At 40.8% G+C, this 24,313-nt stretch overlaps 1 protein-coding gene across 2 annotated transcripts in view; it reads left to right on the top strand.

Moving 5' to 3' along the window:
* The window catches only part of RB1 (RB transcriptional corepressor 1), a 3,440,561-nt gene that overhangs the window by 3,273,153 nt on the left and 143,095 nt on the right, over positions 1-24,313 (top strand). For both annotated transcript variants that reach the window (XM_044073175.1, XM_044073174.1), the window contains exon 23: positions 9,641-9,807. In XM_044073175.1, coding sequence (XP_043929110.1) covers positions 9,641-9,807 — 167 coding nt within the window. The remainder of the gene's footprint in view (positions 1-9,640; positions 9,808-24,313) is intronic.

Below are 24,313 nucleotides of genomic sequence, written 5' to 3'. Positions count from 1 at the left end.
TTGCAGGTAAACTTTCCATTCGTAAGCCTGTGAAAAGGCAGGCTCCAGTTCCTTCTAGTTCCCCTCAATCCCAAATGGTTAAAATGGCTAATGATTTGTTAACTCTTATTAGGGGTTCTCAGCCTCATCCTCCTAAAAGGAGTAGGGATGTTTCTCCTGAGGTTTTGTGCTGTTCAGGATCTGATTCTTCCAGCATTTCTGCTGATGAAGAGGAATTTTCTCAGGCTTTTTCTCCCTTTGAGGATTCAGAGGCAGAGGAGTTCATCCCTTCGGCCTCTCCTCCAGAGGATTTCTCTTTTGGAGACACTTTAAATACCCTCAGGGAACATTTTAAATGGGAAAGCCAGGATTATCCCCAATCTAAGAAACGGATTAGGGAGTTTCTGGATTTACCTCAGCATAAGCCTCTTGCTATTCCCCCTGTGTTGGAAGTTGTTATTATGTTTTACAGGAAAATTCCTGGTCTCCAAATTCGGTTCCCCCTGCTCCCAGGAAACCTGTCAGGTACTACAGAGTCCCTGATTCTCATCTATTTCTTTTCAGGAACCCATTGGTGGATCCAGAGGTTATTTCTCAGGGCCCTAAAAAAGTTAAGGCCACTGTTACCAGGAATCCTTTTCCTTCGGACAGGGAATCTAGGAGCCTAGATAGGTGGGGCAAGAAAGTTTATACCTCTGCCACCCTAGCTGTTAGGGCTACCAATTGCCTTTTTCATATGCTGAAGTACCAACAGCACACCTGGAGGCTTTTAAGTCTATGATAGCAAGTGTACCTCTTTTGGCAGAGAGTAAAGACATGCAGGATTTATTAATCTGGTCAATAAGCATTCTTTGCATTGTAGTTTTGACATCCTTGAGGCCTCCAGTAGGGCTACGGCTACTGGATCTGTTATTAGAAGGCATGCTTGGCTCAGAAAACATCCTCTTCCAGAACCTGTTAGGGCTACGCTTTTGGATGTACCTTTGCACAAAGCTGAGGAGGTACTTAAGAAGATGGGGGATAAGGCTAAGTCCATGCAAACTGTTAAGGATTTTCTGCAAGTTCAACCCCCTCGCTTTAGCAGGAATTACCCTTCCAAGAGTTGGACCTTTCCTGATACCAGCAGACAAAACTGTTCCAGGACTAGGGGTTACAAATCTTCTAGGGGGCAGGCAGCTACTCCTCAAAGGTCTAGGCGGTGTCCCTGGGGCACAAGTTTTCTTTCCACACCTTTCCAGCTCCCAAGGGATTCCCAGACTTTCCTCCAAACTAAAGGGCAGAAGTAGAAAAACAAATTTTGTCTTTGTTTCATCTGAGAGCAATAGAATCAGTTCCTGCTCAGCAGGTAGGCCAGGGCTTTTATTCCAGGCTTTTCCTAGTTCCAAAAAAAGAAGGCACCTGGTGTCCTATTCTATTCTGAACTCTTTTCTAGTAATTCCAAAGTTCAAAATGCTCACTCTGCATCATTTGCTACCAATGCTCGAAAAGGATTCCAGGCTGGGCAACCTTGGATCTCAGAGGCTTATCTGCACATCTCTATCAAGGAAAGCTGCAGGCAGTATCTTAGTTTCAGAGTGGGCAAGCAACATTACCAATTCTCTGCACTGCCCTTTGGCTTATCTACTGCTCCCAGAGTCTTCACAAAGTGCCTGGCCCCAGTCATTGCTTTTTGCAGGCAGAAGAAAATTCAGATTTACCCATACTTGGATGACTGTCTGATTCAAGCAAGTTCTCAGAAACAGCAACTAAAGGATCTGGAATTCATAAAGACTCTTCTCTCTTCCCTAGATTACCCTCTCAAAGAGGAAAAATCAAAAATGGTACCATCCAAGGAGATAGCATTCCTGGGAGCGAGTCTGAACACAGCCGCCCAGATGATATATCTCACCCAGGAGACGCAGACAACTCTCTTAGTTTACCAAAAACCACCAAACGAAGTAATAATATATATCACAATGAACTCCAGTAATTAGACTGCAGAAATTTTATGATATTTTATTCCAAAACCAATATTCTTCACTCCACTGCTCTTCACTCTAGTGCCTCGGCTACAACATAACCTTTAACAGAGTACATCCATTTTCTAAAAACAGTCATCTTATATATTAACCTTTAAACAATTAAACAATTATTCAATTAACTTAAAAGACTTGTTTTTTTAAAAAGTTCATTAAACAAAACTCTTCCAATTACATTCCTTATTTATGCCTCTCGGCTGTAATGTATTAAATTTCAGTATCAGGATGGATTCCTTTTTTCTTAAAAATATTTAATACTTTCTTCATTTAGAAATTCATCCTTTACTTGTTCTAAAACTGAAACCCTTAAACTCTCCAAATTACCCTGATGTTTCATATTAAAATGTGCTACTGGACTGATATCCTTATGATATTCCAAGAAGGGCTTGTCCTAACAAGAATAGCTGGTATCAAAAACCATATTATAAAACTAAATGCCAAGAAATATATTATTGTTTTGTTCAGTATACGTGACTCCCATTGTAACTATCACATTAACATTGCATCCCTGAAAATTGATCTTTAGTCAAGGAAATGGGAGCCTCTGTTGAAGCAAACTATCCTTTGATCACCACTTATCCACTATTGCAAGGAAGTCCTTTGCATAGCTTGTTTCTAAAGGTATAGCATCCACATCCAGGGATGTAATAATTCCTCTGTACTCAGCACTCATTAGGATGACCATTGTGTAATCCCCCTTTCGGTATGTATGTGTCACAATACACAATTGGAATGACCACAACACTTCTTCACTAAGAAAATCAAGGGCCCCAATCATATAAACTATGCAAACCATCTCAAAGCCTTGTCCCTCTTCTCTGTATCGTGCAAGCTACTGAGATGCATTTTCTGCTTCACATATAGATTCTTAATTGTCTCTGTCCTTTCAGACCTATTACACAGTCACAAGTCTAATGGTGGCATAAACAACTGCTCCGGGGATCTCAATCTTTTCTTCAGTATAAATAGAATATATTGGCAGGATAGGTTTGTATCACAGAGAGTTCCGGTACTATGGAACTATTTTCCACTCCACATAAAGGAACTTCTCTTACCATATACAAAATGTAATTTGGATGAATGGCTGGGCTATCACAAATTAACCTCAAATTTAGCTTCTTTGTCCCATGATTAAGGGACAGCATTATCCACAAACAAATTCTTGTTCTACCTGATTCTAGGTTATTGTTATACAAAATATAAGGACTAAAACCTATCATGGAAATATAAGGCTTGGTGGGTTAAGATTCTCACAGGTCAGTAGCCTAATAACTACCTAAGAAGTGACATTATCTTCCTTAGCATCTTCCATTAAATCTTCCTTAGCATCTTCCATTAAATCTTGCTATACCCACAATTTTTCTTACTGACAGAAACATCACCCATGTTTTTTCCTTGATTTTATTTCAATTTCCTTTGATTTTCTGTTATGTATTGTCACAGCTTTGTATTTTTTTCATCCTTCTCTTTCAGACGTCCATTTAACTGTTCTCCCTGTCTTCTTTGTGTCGTAGAACTTAATATCTATAGTGTACTTCCCTAGTTCTCCTAGCAACCATGCATTTTGCTTGTTTTTTTTTTCCTTTGTTGTCACAAAGGTTCCTTACAAAAAGAGTACAGGGAGTAAATACAATGTCCTATGCTGATTGCCTCAAAGCCCTGTCTCTTTACCCAGTGTCATACAGACTTCTGAGACGTGATCTTTTCCTGACATACTGGACATCACTTAACCCTGTTTTGTACTAGACATCACTTGACCCTGTTTTGATGAACATTTTGCACATCTGCAAAACAAACAGCATCAGAGCTACTAGATTAAAAGACTTAAATGTTGCATGTGGCATAAACAGGACATGTTGGAGAGAGAGAGATGTTTCTCTGAGAATTCCCATTCTCTGGAACAGGCACTTCATCCACGTGAAGCAAAGTTCCTCCCTATCCCTTTTTAAGTGCAGCTTGGACCAATGGATGGGTAATTGGACATTCACCCCTGCTCTGGCTCCAATGTCTGTCATGGACATAATCATTCAGTATATCACACCTATATAAATCAAATTTGTTGGCCACATTTGGTTTGCATGGCTAGGCTTATAAGGTCCCTAGTGGTTGTTAGCATAGTATACACCTATGATTGTATGAACTGTTCAGAACTATTCTAAAGCAAACTACATCCTATTAAGTGACAATTTGTCCAAATCCAGTGCTCCCCCAAACCTGGAACACACAGCTACCTGTGCATAATTTGCAAAAAACCCTACACAAATATGTAAATGGCTGCACTGAGGCTGCTAGAGGTAAGCCCAGATCTAACACCAAAAATAAACCACAGTGGTGGAATCCTTACCTTAACAGGCTATATAAGAAAAGAAAAAAAGTTATGGCCAAAATCAGAAAGAGCAACTCGAGACAAGAGCTCTCTGATTCATCTAAAGAGGAAACTAAGAGGTCAAATGAAGTCCAGCAATACCAATTACAAGGTCAAGACAGCCGCCCTGGTTAAGAGGGGTCACAAAGCCGCCTTAAGCTACGTCAGGAACCATAAAGATATTACTCAGCAGTGTGCAGAACTTGTGGTAAATTCCACAACCTCCACTGACCAGGATAGCGTAGCAAATCTACTAACTGAAAAGTCTAGCTCTAACTTAACCTTCACTGCCCCCTGTGAAATCACTTCTAGCATATCTCCCAGCTGTCAATAGGGAGCAGGTCCTAGAGGTGCTCCCTAAACCTAAAAACAGTGCTTCAGGGAGCCCTGACAATATCACTGGTTGCCTCCTAAATAACATAAAACATGACCTAACAGCATTACTTGAAGCACTGTTCAACTACTGCTTCAAAACAGGTTATGTGCCAGGTGAATGGAGGGCCACAATGATCATCCTTCTTCATAAGGGTGGACCATCAGCTGACCCCAGGAACTACAGACTCATCAGTCTGACAGGTCTTATATGCAAAGCCATGGAATGAATTATCATGAAAATGATCAACAAACACATTGGCAAACTACAGACACTGGACACATTCCAGTTTGGCTTCACTGAGGAACAGTCTTGACTATTTAACCTGTTGACATCTTTGAAAGGGTCATCATGGCTATAGATGAGGAGAAAATAGAGCATACCACTTACCAATTTCCCACTCAAGTGTTGTCAGACTCTTAGAACTAGGCATAAATCCCATGATAACTCACTGGATTGTGAGCTGGCTCACAGATAAGACCCAAGCAGTCAGGATCGGTGACCAGCAGAGTGTCCCCAGGCTCCTTGTTGGTCCCACTCCTGTTTTAATATCTCCCTTTCTGTGTGTGTATTTATACATATATTATAAAATGCGCACACGTTTTATATATATATATATATATATATATATATATATATGTGTGTGTGTACACACACACACACACACACACACACACACACAACACACACACACACACACTAAAACTGTTGATAAATCTTGTTGCCAAAAAATCCTTCATAAAAAAGAAGCAAGTTGGATTTTTAGAGAAAGGACAATATGTAGCCCAGCACTCAATGAATTTATATAGTATGTTTCCAGATGGCTTAATTATTTTTTATATATTTTATATATTTTTTATTAATTTTTTTCACTTATGTTTGGGAAAAATTGATTTAGTTCTGTATTCAGTTGTTAGCATAAATAGTTACTAATATAAAAAACAGCAATATTTTAGTATTAACATTGATAGTATGTACTACGGGTCTATATTATAAGATCGACGGTTGAAAACATTGAATACCATATGGTCGATGTCTTCAAACATCAAACTTATAAAAACAACAACAAAAAAAAAAAAGAAAAAAGTATCCTAACGGGTATAAACAGGGGGGCAAGCCCCCTGCACCTCCCATGAGAAGGGTTGGGCCCCCCACACCCCCACTACTTAAATATACCAACTCCGAGACCGCCCTACATTGCAGTAAACAGAACTGTCCCCTTATGGAGATTTCCGTTTACACGTTCGATCTTGTGCACTTTCGCTATTCTCGTGTCGACAATATCAGCTTCGATATTGTCTGCTTTCGAGAATATAATGCAGACCTACTACAGTTAGATGTGTCGTTTGCTTATTTTTATAGACAACTGTATCTTTAAATGTTTAATCAATTTGAGTCACATGGGGTGTGAATTTACTCTTTAAATACATATTTTTTGGTGTTTTACTTTTATCATGCACTGAAGGTGCTGTTAGTGGAAACACTGCAGTTTGCTGATGGATTTTTCCCTTCTGAACATTGTAACATTTGTGAATAAAGAGTTTTTCATTTTCCTTGTTAGTGCTGGACTTAATTGTTTTGGTTTCTATATATATATATATATATATATATATATATATATATGTGTGTGTGTGTGAAAATATATATGTGTGTGTGTGTGTGTGTGTGTGTATGTGATGCATAATATATATTATATCTATCTATCTATATATATATATATATATATATATATCTATATATATATTTGTATGGGTCTCTGTCTTATTATCGAAAACACGGTTCATCGAATCGTGTTTCTGATAACACAGTTTAGCGAAAGTGCATATTGTTGAATATGCACTTTCACTAAAGAAAAAAAAAAAAAACCTAAAACATGTAGTTTGCATGTAAAGTTAGTTGTACATCAATGTTCAATGTTGATGTACAACTAAGCAAACTATTGCTGAGGTCGTGGTATAGTGGGGCTAAGGGAATATTCCCTTTCCTCCACTGTATTGCGATCTCGGAGTAAGAATAATAAAGTAGGGGGGTGTGGAGGGCACAGGGGGGCTTGCCCCCCTGCATAATGTTGTTTAGTGTGTTTTTTTTTGTTTTATTTGTGGATCTTTGTTACTCTAGCGAAAGTGTATATTGGACAATATGCACTTTCGCTAAAGTGCATTATCGAAAACACGATTCGATGAACCGTGTTTTCGATAATACGATATAGACCCATATATATATATATATATATATATAGAGAGAGAGAGAGAGAGAGAGAGGGGTGCTTATGTGTGTGTGTCACTGCAGTTTGTAATCCACTTGGCTTCCCTTGATGCTCTTATTTATTTATTTATGCATGCATGCATTTATTTTGGCTTCCCTCATTTTTTTTTATGATGACCTCTCAACCTTAGTGCTATTGCTCTACTTTTTGTCTTCTGTATAATTTTTACTTTCTATAACATGGAAGTTTGACCTTTGTCTAGATTAATTTCTGCGTTCAATTTAACCATACGTTCAATTAGTGCATTTTTTTATTTCTTCTCATTATTTAAAGACAAATACAAGCCATCTGTGTAAGAGCTTTTATTTTCTGTTAACATTTATGTTATATTTTCACCCTTTACTACTTGCTTAAAGGTCATGTTTAAATGTGGAAAACAAGCTTTTTTTAATCTTTTTTGTGTGAAAACAAAAGCTTGTTTTGCCACATTTAAAAATATGTAGTTTTAAAGTTTGCTTCCAAATGTGGAAGACTGCATATACAAAGACATATTTACAGCGTTAATATTGATGGCTGGGCAGGAGGTGCTGATGTCACTTTGGGTTCTAGCTGTGATTATGCTGGATTAGCATGGTATGTACTCATCCCTCATTAGACCCATTGTAGAGTACAATGCCCCATTTGTTATGTACCTCACAAGACACCTGCAACAACTGGAAAGGCCACAGAAATACCTCACTAAAAGAATCACAGGCCTAAAGCAGATGCCCTATGCTGACCGTCTAAAAAAACTCCATCTAGACTCTGTCGCATATCGCCTACTCAGAGACGATCTCTGCTTAACATACAAGGCCTTGTCAAACCCAGTGCTGTTGGACATGATACACTTAAAGAAATCCCAATCCCTCCGAGCCACACGCTCCAGGGGTCTAAACCTGGTCTTCACAATAAACAAAACATGCTGGAGGGATAGGTTCCTGACCCAGAGACTCCCCATACTCTGGAATAGACTGCCCATACATGTCAAGCTGAGCGCATCTTTGACCCTCTTCAAAAGGTACCTTGATGACTGGATGGGAGATAAGAAATTCACCCCGGGGATTACGTCAGTCGCCCTGCTAGACAGGGGACCAGGGAAGTAAATATTCTGGGAAGAAATGGCCAGGGAAATGTTATGGCTAGGCTTGTATAGGCCCTAGGGCCGATAGCCTAGTACCAACCTATGAACCTATAAATAACTTGCAAACTAACGACTGGCTACAGTAGACGAGACTCAGAGCTCACTCTTGATGGATCTACAGCCTAAAATGCTGCATCTGTGTCACCTTTCTCATCCTGAAGAACTGATCATATTGCTGTTCAAAATGAATCTACTAAACGTAAAAGGAAGAAACACAAGGCAGGTAAGGTTAAAGAATCTTGTCTAGGTTCTTGAGCTAAGAAATCTAGAATGGGAAAAAAAAAGGTGACTTCACTTCGTTCACCCTCTTATATTGGTTAGAACTGAAGATGTAACTTATTTGATTCTGAAGTGAGTAAAATTACGGACTCAAGGCCATTGTTATCTGCATGTTTCAAATGCTGTTCTAGTTCTGTACCTGAAACTGAGTATGAAAAGTTGATAAAGGCAGGTTTGAGAGCCAGCAAAGAAACTTTGCTGCTTCTTCCCACTCATGGATTCCTAGTATTTCTGCTAAAATCTTCACAGTTTTCCTCACCAGTTCTCATTTTGAACTGGTGTCAAGGAACCTGGAATCAAGCCACTAGGTTTCAGTATCAGCCTTGATAAATTTGTTGATGTCAACTGCAGTTTTGTTTTAGAACCATAACCTTCAATATCAGCTCCCTTGGTGTTGATTTTGCCATCTATGTCAATGGCCAAAACAGTGATGCTGTTGACATTAATGGTTCCTGTGACCTCTGTCAGGGTTTAGCTTTTTGGAGCTGAGCACAGCACTGATTTTGTCATTGTTGATGTAGATGGTCTTAGAAGGGTCAGCCTTCACTACTGGGACCCTCAACATCAAGCAGAGAGTAAAGGAGTTTAATTCTGTTAGGGGTGGGTTGGACTGTCTTGGGGCAGGCTCAGTGCCTTAATTGTACCACATGGATCCTCTATATATTATGTAATGCAGGAAGTTGAAGTGAAACAGGGTCACATTTTACCATGTTGTTTACACCTCAATCTTACCAGACATAGCCTTTTAAATGCAGTGGTCTCTTTGATTCTTTTGTAGATTTGGGAATAATTAGAAAGGTGTACTCTGTATAAATATTTTATATTACCTGATGGTTTTAATACAATACTGGCAGTTATTTTTTCTCAATTGTCACAGGTATTCTTACATGAGAAGCAAGCCCAGAGTTAGCTCACAAGAGACAGCTCACCAAATTACTGTATTTATTTCTCAGTTTCTCATCTTTAAAACTTCATTTTGTGGCAAGGATGATAGCTGTAAATGTCATCGATAGCTGTGAGACACATTTTGTCTGGAAGCAGTTATCTTTCACAACTTGCAAGTTTACATTGCATTAAAGTTTTCTGTTACATGTTATGAAATGAGGAACTTTTGTTGTGATGTGACAAAGTATTTATTTCATTTGAATGTGTACTGAAACAAAAAAGCACAATATTTATGAAGTGCAGGGGTTGTTGTTTCTCCATATCATGTAACTTACATTGTTTTGTTGTTTTTCAGCCACCAACACTGTCACCAATCCCCCACATACCTCAAAGTCCTTACAAGTTCCCAAGTTCTCCTATGCGTGTCCCTGGTGGGAACAATATATACATTTCACCAATGAGGAGTCCTTACAAACCTTCTGAAGGCCCTTTGTCACCCACCAAAATGACGCCTCGATCGAAGTAAGTACACAGACTTATTTTTGTCTGAGGTCATCTGTCTGCACCTGCTTTATGACATTTCTCTGTTAATCCATCTAAATATTTTTTGCTCGTTTATTCATTGATTCAGTAAAGGTACATGTATAAAAGCTTCATTAAAATATCAGTACAACAGTTTCTTTCATTTCAACATATATATATATATATATATATATATATATATATATATATATATATATATCATCAGAATATGAAACATATACAGTTAATAGTTTTCTGGCAGAAAATCATTGTTGTTGGCACAGAAAAGAAAATGCCTCAGAAGAGACTCTTATACTTAGTTTTTGAATTGAAAAATAATAGACCAGGTAAAACTGACATAAGCTGATACTGTGGTAGAAGTGGATGTCTGAGAGTGATTCTGTAAGTATTTGATATCTGTTTAGGTAACCATGTTTGTTTTTTAAACTTGTAGCTATAATTGTCATGCAGATTTAGCCTCTGGGTGACATTCTAGACCCAAAGTATTTATTAATTATGTGGTGAATTGTTTTCCTCTCACACTTGGCTAGTGGGCTGTGGTCTGCTGTGCTGGTGCTGCTGCATAGCTCCTCGCAGTCTGTGAGAAACCCTGTTTTACTGTTTTGGTAATTTTGCTGTAAACGGTCATTGTTTCACTGATGTTGCTTCAGTAAGGCTTCAACAGAAGGGTCTGCACATATGAATCTTCTTATTCCAGTTGCACCAGCCTGACAAATTTTTCAATGCCCATTTTCCAAAGAATCGTGGCTCCCTTTGGTTATTGCTCTCTTCTACTTATACTGTCCTGATTCTATCCTTTTGAGCATCCCAAAGAAGAATCAGAGATCAAATTCAAAAGTAAGAGATTAGAACCTTTCAGGCTTATGAAGTATAAATGGTCACTAAGGTCTTAAGCAGGTACTTCACTGGTTTTGCTTGTTTTACTCTGTTTTTTTACACATTATTTCCAGCTGTTGATAGTACCACCACTTTGACTGCTCTACTTGCTGCTACCAACAGTTATAGTTTAAGGCCCATCTCTCTGTTTACTATGCAGCAGAGATACAGTAAACTCTCTCTTATCTAGTCTCACTGGGGCCGGACCTTAGGCTGGATAAACAAATAGCAGGTTAATCAGAAAAAGCATACAAAATAACATTTATCAGTTATAAATCAGCTAGAATAACAAGATTTGTGTTAGTATGCATTTTTCTAATGAATATGAAGTCTAAAACTCAAATGTCTGTCAGTTTTTAACCCAGAGTGGGCAGAAGTGTTGTTTTTCTCAGCTGTCTTTTGTTAGGACTACGGCAGAAATTTGATGGCTGGTTAAAGAGAGGCTGGATAAGAGGGACTTTACTGTAGCATCGAGAGATTAACAATAGGAGGAGCATCACTTAAAAGCATATACCTGCCATGAAGCATAAGATTACAGTTCAGATGTCTAGGCCTTAATAATTCCAACTTTGGAGAGGCCTTCAGAGTGATATTTGCTTTCGAATGACCAACCACTGATCTTCCCCAAATGAATGTCACATTGTCTACTTAAGCCTGAAATATGCACACTCTTGTACTGCCCATCTGTTTATGAGGGATGTATATTTTGCATCTTGGAAGCATTCAGTGCCTGCCCCCCCTGTACCTGGAATATTGGATCACCTTTGAAGAACAGTCACAGATTTCTATGTACGAGCTGCCATCTCTCTTCAGAAGAAGTGCTAATCTAACACATCTTTGTTATTTCTTTCAAGTGATGTCTTAAATCATCCAAGACAGCTGCAACACTGATCAACAGATCGATCTGAGATCTTCCATTGTAGGAGAATAAACTGTTAAAAGGTGATGTGATTTCTGCCCAGTGCTCTGAATGTCAAAGTGAAGAAATTCAGTGAAGCGCGAGTAAATGGCGGGAGTAATTATGACTCTCTTAAGGTAGCCAAATGCCTTGTCATGTAATTAGTGGCATGCATGAATGGATGAATAAGAGTTCCACTGTCCCTACCTACTATTTAGTGAAACCACAGCCAAGGGAATGGAGTAAAATTCAGTCGCTGACCGTTAATTACACTTTCTGGATGTCAGGAAAAAAATTGGAGAATCTGAGATAAAATCAACCAGAACAAGAGAAGAAAAAACTGATGGGGGGAATCACACAGCTGTTCAGCAAAAAACAATTCAGGTTTCATCTTTTGGTACATGAGATGGCTTCCAGTAATTTCAAGGGAAAATAAATCAAGTCCACTCAGAGGTATTTAAAATAAATGAAACTGTGTAGACATATATCAACTCAAATAACAAAAGCTCAAAAATAGAAGCTTTAACTAGATTTTCAGATGAGCTGATAAAACTGCAAAAATCAAAAGCTGTAATGAAGAAAAGGCTGGCTGAGGATGAGGCTTCTCAAGAAGAGCGGTTTCAAAAAATAGTAGAGTTAGAAGACAGCTCCAGCAGAGAAAACCTGAGAATTTCTGCTGTGCTAGAGAAACTGGAAGGAGCAGAACAAGACTGTATTACTGTATGAAAGTAGAAGTAAGCAACTGACTGGTGTTCCACAACAAGATTTCTTAATTGAGAGGGCACATTGTGACTGTGCTCTAAGCCTCGCTATCAGAAAGCAGCCAAGACCGGTATTAGTAAAAATGCAATCATATCAGCAGAAAAAAATTGATCCTGACAACATTGTGGCAGCAAGAAGTATTAAATGTTGGAGACAACAAAGTGTCGAGAATAATATTTTGCTCTACAAAAGGCAGAACAGAAGCACATTTATCCCAGCAATCAGGGAATGTCAAGGGGCAAAAGTGAGAGTCACTATTGTATCCAGCTCTCTTTAGGATATTTTTTTTCCCTGGGTAGTCGAAGACATTGACGCAGAGTATCAAATGAAAAGAAGAAACACCAGCTGTACCACGCCAGCGTAGTTTATTGAGGTAGTAAGTGCTTTCAGGGAACCAACCCCTTCATCAGACAACAAGTGAATAAACCTTACACAGTTTAATAGTGGGATCAGTTAAATACAATTAACTTTTTAAAAAGACAATAGCATTGTTTTCTTAAGCTAGCATATTAATAAAATCAATTGTAATAAAATAACCCACAGATTCATCACAATATTGTTTATGAAAAATGTGCAAAACTCTGCATATAAAAATACATCAAATTTGAAACAATCAACATATAATAATGATGTAGTCGCAAAAATCCTTAGAACCTACATATCTATTAAGATCAACCAAAATAAATACAGTAAAACTGCTTCCTATGTGTATATACTTATATGTATAGGGACGTCAAACGCCCCTAAGCTATACTCATAAAAGCATAGTCATATTATATACATTAACTTAAACATTTTACAAATGGACGTAAAATAACAACTGATGGCTTAATCAGTGTTTTAATGGCCGAGCTTTTAGAAATGGTTTCAAGGACACCTTGTTATTCAGGCCAGGGGGTTTATCAGCACTGAATAACATTATCCATTTCTGTTCAGCAGCCTCGGTATCATTCAACAAATCCCTCCCTCTTCTGTTATCGAATAAAATTTCTAAAACCAAAAATTTAAATGTATGATTAGATCCTTCAGTTTTATTATGCATGACAATTTCTAATGTCTCTGTAGTGTTCCAGTATTCTGTCCTTAAGACACCTATTGGTTTTACCAATGTAGAAAAAGAAACATGTAACACAATATGCAAAATACACATTTGATGTTTTACAATTAGCATAATGGGCACTGTTAACACTAAAGCCCATGTGTGGATGTGTAAAACTCCTGCCTGTATGAACATGTGCACAGGCTGTACAACGTCTGCAAGCACACGTACCTATCCTATCAGACTTGCACCAGATATTAGGTGCATCAGACCTAAAGCATAGATGGCTCTTCAGTGTTCTCGGTTTGGCTTCAATTACATCCTTTAGACCTTCTACAGTAGAGTGAATACCCCAGTTCCTGTTAATGACCTTGCAAACAGTATTAATATTACTGGCAAAGGTCAAAGGCATCCTTAGTTTATCTGCTACATTACTAGGCAAACTTGCATAACTGGCTTCTGCATCATTAGTAGAGTTCGAGACAACTCTCTCTGAAATATGGTTTGCAGTGGTCACCCCTAGTCTTCCATGCTTCATTTATATAGCTATCAATCATCTGACCATCATAGCCTCTCTCCAAAAAGTCAGATTTTAATTTCTGAAGTGCTCCATACCTCAATAAACTACTTGCTGTGATACAGCTGGTGTTTCTTCTTTTCATTTGATACTACATAATTTGTACACTGGCTGTTTATTAGTTGGAGAGAATTTCTGTTTTGTGTGCATATTTTTATTTATTTCCAACTTTACATGGCTGATGGAAGCATGGAAACTTTACAACTGGAATTACATTTTAATCCTAATAAGAATGGCAGCAAGTACCTTAACAAATGCTTCTTTGAACGCTTTAATGACTTACTGACTGTTACCGATAATCCACTGCTGAATGTGGGTTTGCAAACCTCTGAGAGAATTTCTGTTTTGTATTGACGCAGAGTAGTCTGAGGATGAAATAAAAGTGTTTATCCAACAAAGAATGAGTCAGCAAAGCAGAAGGGGACTCTGCTTCCCATTTTTCTAACACCAAAGCTCATATAGACACTTTGCTAGTGAAACCTTTTCCAGTGTTGCAAAGGAAAGTTTTTGCTTGAGGGATGAAAAAAAAGCACAGGAGCTGACAAGGAGAATCAGGAGTAGCTTGGACTTGAACCAGAGTTTGGAAATGATCAGGAAGACCACCAGCAACGCTGACATTTTGTGAGTACATGAGAAACTGTAAGGCATCAATCACATTTGTGAAATATGGCTTTGCAAGAAAAAGTGACTGAAAAAGACTAGAATTTTGTTGACTTTGTTATGGACTACAAAGCATGCACCATACCTTATGGGCTTAATGTTTAAGGAGGACACTAAAAGGAAAACTCTAAGTAAAACAATTTTTTGTTCTTAATTTTTGTGTAAAACATTTCATGACGTAAATTACATGTTAAATTGTAAAGCAGCTTTGTATAGTGCCCAGTCATAGATATATTAAATGTGAGGATGGGAGTCTTTTTAGTAACTGCTGTGTATGTTAAAGATATTAATGTAAGCAAGTACTTTTTCTTAGTTATATGTAAGCTGTACACTCTAACAAGATAAGCAAGTCTGGACAAGAGCAAATATAAGTTAATATACTGTGGTCTTGTGCTGCTGAGATGAGGTGTAAAGTATACTGATAATATAATATGTAGAATTAAGATAATTTCCCTTGTTTTTACAAGGGTGGATGTCTGAGTTGATGCCTTTTGCCCGAGTGTGGACAGTTTTGTTTTCAGCAAATAGGCTTGAAAAATAAAAAATGATAAAGCATGAAGGTGCTAAAGTTCTTGAATCTGCGTAGTTACTAGCTAGTTTTTTCTCCCATTCACAAATGCTCTCAGTGGGAAACATGATATCTGCAGCTGAAGATAGTTGGCCAGGAGGAAGTCTGTACGTTGTGTTTTGACTGAAATTTACAAAGATTCTTTCAAACATGCAAAGATGCTAGCTGTTTTATTTTCTTATTGCTGACTACTTTTACTTGGAGGCGAGTTGTCTGTAGGTGCAAGCAATTAATCTTGAGAGTTCTGAGCACTCTATGCTGAAAGAAATGCAGTATTTAATGGTACAATGGCAAGCAGTTCAGTGAAAAGTAAAGTTTAAAGTTGGGAGAAGTGAATGAGAAGTAGTAGCCCCCACAGCTGCCTTAATACTTTAATGCATTTAATAGAACAATATATAATTTAGTTTTATTTAAAGGTAGCCAGTGCACTTTTATGTAGGGCTAATGTTTTTGAAAGGATGCAAGTTGTTTTTCACATATGGGATTGAAAGCGAGATAAGAGGAGGACAGACAGCAGTCAGTGTAGGGAATACAAGCTGCAACATGCTCTTTAGCATTGGTAACCTTAATTTTACATTTCGTGCAATTGCTCTTATTTGGAGGGTTAAACTTCATTTGTTAAAAACGTACATGGTTTTGTCTCTTTGTTCTAATAGGGGATGGGGGTTCTAAAAATGTATCTAATTTGTTGTCGGATTGTTTTCAGTAAAGTAAAAAGTCTTGAAAAAATGTGACATAGGTGCAGATGTGGATGAGAAGAAACGACTGTATAAAAGATTAACCTGCCAAACAATGTGTATGTGTAAGGCAAAAGTTGGAAATACATATTCTGAAGAAGTGTCATGTATAATAAGTGAGAGCAGGAGCTTTCTGTTGTAGGAGCTTTCTTACTATGGAACAGGGTCCAGATCTACATAAGACAGAGCCCCTCACTATCACTCTTCAAGAGGAACCTTAATGAGTGGATGGGTAACAGAAAGTTCACACCGAGGATCACACCAACAGCACTACTAGATAGGGGCCAAGGGTACTAGCTGCTAGTACAAGGGTCTAGGGAACTATTAAAGGGGCGGTGAATACCGCTCACCGTGGCTGGGCTAATGTATGCCTTCGTGCAGATAGCTCAGTACCAACCTATGAACCTAATGGCGGCTCTGTCTATGATCCACTGTTGTCTTTTCCATCTGACTCAGTGGATGGGTTATTAGATCCAATCTTGGCACCTTTGTTTTTTTCCAGCTCTTGGATCCAGGACTCAGACTTCTTCCCTTCCCATAATTCCCTCTTGTCCCTACTGTGTCCCAGATTTCACTTGCTGCCTGTCATGGCAATATGTGATCCGTGATGGCTCAATGCTCATAGCTAGATAAGTAGATATTTACCTATTATTAGCATTTTTTTTTTGCTGTGAATACTGTCCTCAGGGCTGTCTGCTATTTTTTCTTTTACCTAAGTATTTTGTACCTTTGTTGAAGGTTGTGCATTAGGGCTGGCAACTCAGCACATAAAAATCAACTGCCAGTCATTAGCGGACCGGAGTTCCGCTGTGGTGACCCCTAACCGGGAAAAGCCGAAAGACACAACAACCTAGGTATTTTGTAATTTTTTTATCCAAGTCTTTCAGGAGCATCCTTCCCGCCCTTTCTTCCCTATCTTCTATTTAAAAGAAAAGTGAATTCATTCTACTAAAATTATTTATTTAGTTAAATATGTATTTTCTCCAAGGCTGACATTTGTGGTTCAAATCTTTGACTGTTGTGCTCAGTACCTTTTTTTTTTTTATAGAGTATGTTACTTGTAGTTCTGTTTTGTGTTGTCCTTTTTCTTTTTTGTCTAGGATGTCCAACAAGGCCTCTGGCTCAAAATGTGTAGTGCCTGAGGGCACAAGAGCCTCACAACGTACATATATATTGCTTAGGGGCAGACCACTTAAGTGTAGAATGTGAGTCCTGTGCTTTGTTTGGAGCCAGGGTTCATATCAACAGAAGGAATAAGTTGGTGCTCCAAGGTTTTCTCCTTGTCCAAGTGGGAGATTTGCCCTATGTTCTTTGTGTTTCACTGTTGCAGTCATCACTTGTGGGTTATCCCTGCTGGGTAGCCCTCGGCCGGTCCGAATACCAGAGTAAAGGATCTCCCTCCTGTGTCAGCTAACTGGTGGTTGAGGCTGATGTCAGGTAGTCAGGGCTATAAAATGAGGCAACCAACACTATTACATCAGTCTTTCTTGCCGTGGAGCCTGAAGCAGAAGCAGTTCATGAGTGCATCAGTCAGCCTTTGCCAGAGTGAGGGAGTAACTGTCTAAAGCTAAGTACCCTGTTGGGGAACCTTTTCTTGCTTTTATCCGATGTCAGAGAAAGTCAATAATTGTCTCATATGGGGAAAACAGATCCCACACTGAGACTTCCATACCCTGTGCATCACCTGCCTAGGCCCAAACCACCACATCCCTGGATGTCAGTTCTGTGCTCTGTTTGATGCTAGAACTATTAGGAGCTGAAATTGTAGCTAGTCACATCAGCGAGACTATTTCTCACCACAAAATGGCACCGGTCAGTCAGCCGGCTGTTGAACTGCCTAGAAAAAAGAAAGATAAGGTAAAGGATAGGCCTCAAAAAGTTAGGCCCTCTGACAACTCTGGTCCAAAGTCAGCTAGCCTTCCACCCATTACAGTTGCTGAACTCAGTGAGGTCCCTTCATAGCCCCTGACGCCAGCTGAGGAACCATTGCAGGCCTCTACCAAGACCCATTTGGAGTCCAGTATGTCGCCGGGTCCATCTTCTCCTGCCCATATGTTGGCCTTCAGTCATGCGGTTGGATCCAGAGCAGCTTCGCAGGCACTGGCTTCCATAGAGACAGTACCAACGTCCGACGCCAGGCAGAGACCAAAGACCATGCCGCAGGTTAAATTAATCTTGTGTAAGGGCATTGAGTCCACCAGGCCCAAGACTAAGACTACCCTTAAAAAGAACCCTTCCTAGGGACCCTGCCACACAGTTACAGCAGCTGCTCAGAATGGCAGAAAATGTAATCACTCTGATTAGAGGAAGCCAGCCTACCCAAGCCACCCCAGTTAAAAGGAAGAGGGACACTTCCCCTGAGGCTGTTTCTGACCAGGATTCAGAAGGGTCTGAACAAGAGGAGTCTGATACTGAAGACCAGCCTTTTGCAGCATTTGAGGACTCTGATGCTGACGACCCCATTCCTGCTGCCTCCCACCTGAGGACCTCTCTTTCGGGGAAACTTTAAATTCCTTCAGGGAACATTTTCACTGGGAGGCACAAGATTACCCTCAGTCAAAGAAAAGACTGAGAGAGTTCCTTGACCTGCCACAGCATAAATCTCTGGGCATTCCCCAAGTCCTGGATGTGGTTGAGAATGTCTTTTTGGAATCTGCACTCACCCCGGACTCACTCCCCACTGCCCCCAGGAAACCAGACAGATACTATAGGATGCAAGGCACCTACAAGTATCTTTTTAAAAACCCTGCAGCTGATCCAGAGGTCATTACTCAGGGTCCTAAGGGGGCTTGGGCTAGCTCCTCTAAAAACCCCATTCCAACTGATAAAGAGAGCAGAGCCTTAGACAGACTAGGAAAGAAGGTTTCCACTTTGGCTTCCTTAGACATTAGAGCTCTGAATTGCCAATTTCATTTGCTGAAATACCAGCAAAATGTACTGGAATTATTAAAACAGAAAATGTCCACCCTACCAGACAGCAGTACAACCAGGGAACTAGCGGATCTTATACTTTCTAGCTCCCATTTAGACAAGCATTCCCTGCATTGCGGATTTGATGCCTTGGAGGCTTGTAGCAGGGATGCAGTTACTGGCTCTGTGATCAGAAGGTATGCCTGGTTAAAGGAACAACATTTGCCTGATAAGGTAAAGTCCAAGTTACTAGACGTCCCTCTGGATAAGGACCAGCTGTTTGGACCCAAAGCTGAGGAGGTCATTAAGAAAATGGAAGACAAGGCCAAGTCTATGGAGACTTTGAAGGATTTCTTACAAGTATAGCCTCCCAGGTTCAGTAGGAACTTCTCCCACAAACCTTTGGTCCTTTCCTTCCCAAATAAAACCTGTCCAGAGGAAGGGGACAGGGACAGGCCCTCTAGGCACCAGTCACAAAGCCAATAGAGATCCAGACAATGGACCACTGCAACACCTAGGCAAGGGAGTTCTAAGCCCACTCCCTTCTCCAGGGACACACATAAACTAGGAAGAAGTCTTTCCCTCTTCGTAGAGAATTGGCAGGCCATCACTTCAGATCTATGGGTCCTAAAAATTATTACCAGCAGGTACAGATTCTCTTTCAAAGAAAACCCCAGATATTCAGGCTTCCCAGATGTACCAGCAAGTCAGAGGGCAGAAGCAGTCCATCAGATCCAAAAGCTTTATGCCCAAGGTGCCGTGGAACCTGTGCCAAAGGAACAGGGTGGAAAAGGATTTTATTCCAGACTTTTCCTGGTACCCAAAAAGGAGGGCATCTGGTGCCCTATTCTAGACTTATCCACGCTGAATCTATCCCTCCTGGCCCAAAATTCAAAATGCTGACCCTACACAAGCTTTTGCCAATGCTGGTACCACATGCTTGGCTAGTGACCCTAGATCTGAAGGATGCCTACCTTCATATCCCCATAAAGAAGTCCTACAGGAGTTTCCTGTGCTTCAGGGCAGGGTCAACACTTCAGCTTTCTGCTTTGTCCTTTGGTTTATCTACTCCCAGAGTCTTTCCCAAGTGCCTGGCCTCAGTCATTTTCTTTTGCAGACAGAAGGGCATTCAAATTTACCCCTACCTGGACAACTGCCTCATCCAGGCAGATACCAAGGGAAGACTCCTGCAGGACCTCACCTTTGTTCAGACTATCCTAACCTCCCTGGGATTCACTATTAACTGAGATAAGTCCCAATTTCACCCCACAAGAAGGTTAATCTTCCTGGGAGTTCTACTGGACACATCAACACAGACAGCCTTCCTCCCTCCGGAGAAGAAGAGCTTCCACCACTCTTACTTTACACAGCTGGCCCGCAGGATCCACCTCACAGCAAGGAAATTGCTGTAAGCACTGGGGTACATGGCCTCCTGCATCCTGTTGGTACCACTAGCCAGACTGCACATAAGGAAACTACAATGGTACTACCTCAGGAACCTCTGGTGCCAACACTGACTGTCTCTGGAACACCAGCTGCCCCTGATTCCTTGCTTAAAGAAGGAGCTCTTATGGTGGGCAGAGGCGTGTACCCTGAACAAGGGTCTACCCTTCATCACTCTCCTGCAGGGCCAGATCATCACCACAGACACTTCAGACAAAGCCGGGTGGGGGGGGCACACCAAGGAAGTATGTGCACTCAGGGCATTTGGGAACAGGAAGTTCAGGGACTCCATATCAACCTAAAAGAAATGCTGGTGGTCCACAAGGCAATCCTATCTTTCAAAGAACACCTGAGACCAAGAGTGCTCTTAATCAAGACAGACAACACAACAGTAATGTGGTACATCAACAAGCAGTGGGGGCACTCACTTTTACCCCCTATGTCGCTTAGCTATGCAAATCTGGCTGTCATCCTCAAATCTGGGAATCCGTCTGATAGCCCAGTTTATCCCAGGGAAACAGAACACCCTGGCAGACCAGTTAAGCAGAAGCCTCCTGGATCCCCATGAGTGGGAGCTGCACAGGGGGACCTTTCTCAGCCAGAACTGGGGGAACCAGGACATAGACCTTTTCGCAACCTCAGAAAGCCACCAGCTAACCAAGTTCTGCTCCAGAGAGTTCCATCCAAAAGCATGGAGGGTGGATGCCCTCTCCTTCCACTGGAACAACCTGTTTGTGTACAAATTCCCACCCTTGCCCCTGATTACCAGGGTACTTCTCAAGATCAGGGAGGAAGGAAGGACCAAAGGCTATTCTCATTGTTCCAGACTGGCTCAGACAACACTGGTACTCCTTGCTCCTCAGTCTGGCCAAAGGGCTTCCCATGAACTTGCCTCTTACCGCAAATCTTCTAACTCAGGAGAAAGGGATGTTACTGCATTGAAACCTCCCCACACTCAAGCTGTCTGCATGACTGATACCCCAAAGGTGGATGACACTACAGCCTTCGGCAGGCAGGTTTTAAATAAGATTAAGTAGGCCAGAAGGCCCAGCACCAGAAAATCCTACTCTGCTAAATGGAAAAGATGTACTATCTGGTGCCAGAGCAAGGGCATCAACAGCACCAATGCCACTCTGGCATTGGTCCTGGACTACCTGGCAGAGCTCCCAGAAAAGGGCTTGTCATAATCCTCCATCAAGACACATGCCTTGGCTGTCTCTGCCTGTATCCAGTTGGATCAGCCCATATTTTTTCAACACCTGTTAAAACAGTTTCGTTGGGGTGTGGCCCACATCAGACCACCTAGAAGGCACCTGCTCCAGCGTGGGATCTAAATTTTGTCCTGGAAAAATTGACTTTGCCTCTTTTTGAGCCAGCTGCTTCAGCAGAACTGAAGTACCTTTCTTGGAAAAATGCCTTATTGCGCTGGCCATCACCTCAGCTAAGAGAGTTTCTGATCTTCAGGTCCTTATGGCCACTGAACTCTTCATCATTTTACATGCTGATATGGTATCTGTTTGGACCAACCCCTCCTTTATGCTTAAAGTGGTCTCGAATGTTACCCTCAACCAGGCCATACATCTCCCTACATTCTTTTCCAACCCCCATAATAAAGGACAAATAATTTTGCATACCCTAGATGTGCACAGACAATTGAGATATTACCTGGATAGGACCAAGTCTATCTGGAAATCTGACCTGCTACTGGTCTCTCTCACTCCTGGGGCAGAGGGGAAACCCATTTCCAAACAGACCATTTCTAAATGGATCTCTCGTTGCATCTAATTCTTCTATTCCTTCCATGGAAAGAGTCCTCCCAAATCCATCATATCACATTCCACTACTACAGCCTCTACTTACACTGCCTTCCTGAGAGGGGTTCCAACCAAGGATATTTTGGAAGATGCTATCTGGACATCCATCCACGCATTCATCAAGCACTACCAGCTGTCTACCTTCTCTAAATCCAGGCCAGGCTTTGCATCTGCAGTCCTGCAGGGCATGCTGGTATCCCCTTAATATGCCCCTCTCCTCCTTCCTCCACCCTATTTTTCAGCTTTGGGAATATTCCCACAAGTGATAACTGCAACAGTGAAACACAAATAACATAGTACACTTGTGTGCACTTACCATAAATGTAGATGTTCGAGTGTATTCACTGTTGCAGTCCTGTTTCCCTCCTTCCCCCTTTTTCCCCCTCTTTCTTGTGGGCTCATACCTATTGAGGGCCAAAAAAACTGATGTAATGACATCGGCTTCCTCATTTTATAACCCTGATGACCTGACATCAGCCTCAGTCACCAGTCAACCAACGCAGGAGGGAAATCCTTTACTCTGGTGTTTGGGCCAGCCGAGGGCTACCCAGCAGGGATAACTCACAAGTGATGACTGCAAAAGTGAATACACTCGAACATCTACATTTATGGTAAATGCACACAACTGTACCTTTTGGCTTCCACATTGATTTCACCATCTTTGAAGAAGCCAGATAAGGCTAAGGTTTCTAAAAATAAGGAAAGGGAGAAAAGAAAAACAGAGGGTAAGATCTAAGGACAGCTCTCCAGACCCAACGCCTCCATAGGGTGCAGAGCAGAAAGCCCCTAGACTTTCAGATCCAATGTCCAGGGAAGAAACAAATTTGGATCCAAACTTCACCTCTGACATAGTGTCTTTTGAAGCATTTTCTAAGGGCCCTTTCCATTTTTCCTCTGGATCTGGCTAGTCCTCAGCTCTACTCTCCCATACTTCAGAATAAACCAGTTCATCATTCCTCTAGACCACTTTCCATGCCATGTTTATATAGATCCTCTTGATTGTCAGGACACCTTTCTGAAGCCAACATTGATAGGATGATGAGGAAATTTCTTTTGGCATATGTTCAAATGGGGGCCCTCCCAGTGCTTCCCTTAGAGGGATCTCAAGGTTTGATCCAAGCAACACCCTTACTAATTACTCCTTCTCCAGTCTGTCCTGCAGACTGGTGCCTTCATTTCCAAGTGAGACATGTGAGAGAACTTTGTTTGAGCCAAGACCATACCTTGCTTTGACTCTAGCAGTCTCCCTCACCCTTTCAACTTTGACACTGTTGGATCTCAAAGGATCTTGGAGCTATAGGGATAGGGTCAAGGTAGAGGGGTTGAGTTTGACGCTGAAGTTATTAGAGCTATCTCTGCCCTTGATTGCTTTGTTCTTAAACAGGTCAGTTTCGATGCTGGTTTTGGAGCAGGTGCAGGTCAGGACTGGGGGCATTCCTTCCTTAGGGTCTTCAGATTTTTCGAGCTTTCCTTAGTATCAGTCTTGGTTTTAGCATTTGAAGCATTTTCTAAGGACCCTTTCCAGATCTCTAGTGGAGGTTTCCTTCATGAACTCACCACTGTCCTGACATTGTTTGAATCCTGCAGTACCTTCCACATATCCTATTTGACAGGGACAGCCAACTTCAATTAGACTCAAGGGTCCTCACTTGGCAAGTTCCCACTCTGATTCTTATCCTTCTTCAGAGCCTGGGGTAAGGGATATTTTGAAGATATGATGGTTCAAAGCACACAGTCAATGGCAGAGACCAAGATTTACATCAGTGTCTTTGAAAGGAGGGCAGTCCTAGCATTCAACCATCATCATCTCCTTCAACAATTTCACTAACCTCCAGACAATCACCCAAGATGCTTTTTCCTCCATAGAAACCTGGCTAAACGATGCCCAATTAATGCTGAACCCCCAAAAAACTAAACTACTGTTATTCTCATCAACCCCCCCCCCCCCCCCCCCCAGGCACAGAATTTAAGGTACTTTCACACAACAAAACTAAAATAGAACAGGTGAAATAAACATTTAGGAATAATATTTGATGATAAACTCTCCTTTGAACAACATGTACTCAGTACAATAAAGAAAACCCATTTCAAACTAGGCAAACTATACCGACATAAACTCTACCTCGACAAAGAAACTAAGATAAATCTAGCTAATACCTTGCTTATCCCATCCCCCATGTATAGAAGTCCCATCTTCACCA

This window comes from Protopterus annectens, chromosome 5.part1 (genome assembly GCF_019279795.1).
Source record: "Protopterus annectens isolate FY-2018-M chromosome 5.part1, PAN1.0, whole genome shotgun sequence".
NCBI classification, from domain to species: Eukaryota; Metazoa; Chordata; order Ceratodontiformes; family Protopteridae; genus Protopterus; species Protopterus annectens.
The sequence above is the reverse complement of the archived record's forward strand: the minus strand, read 5'-3'. Positions and strand labels throughout refer to the sequence as shown.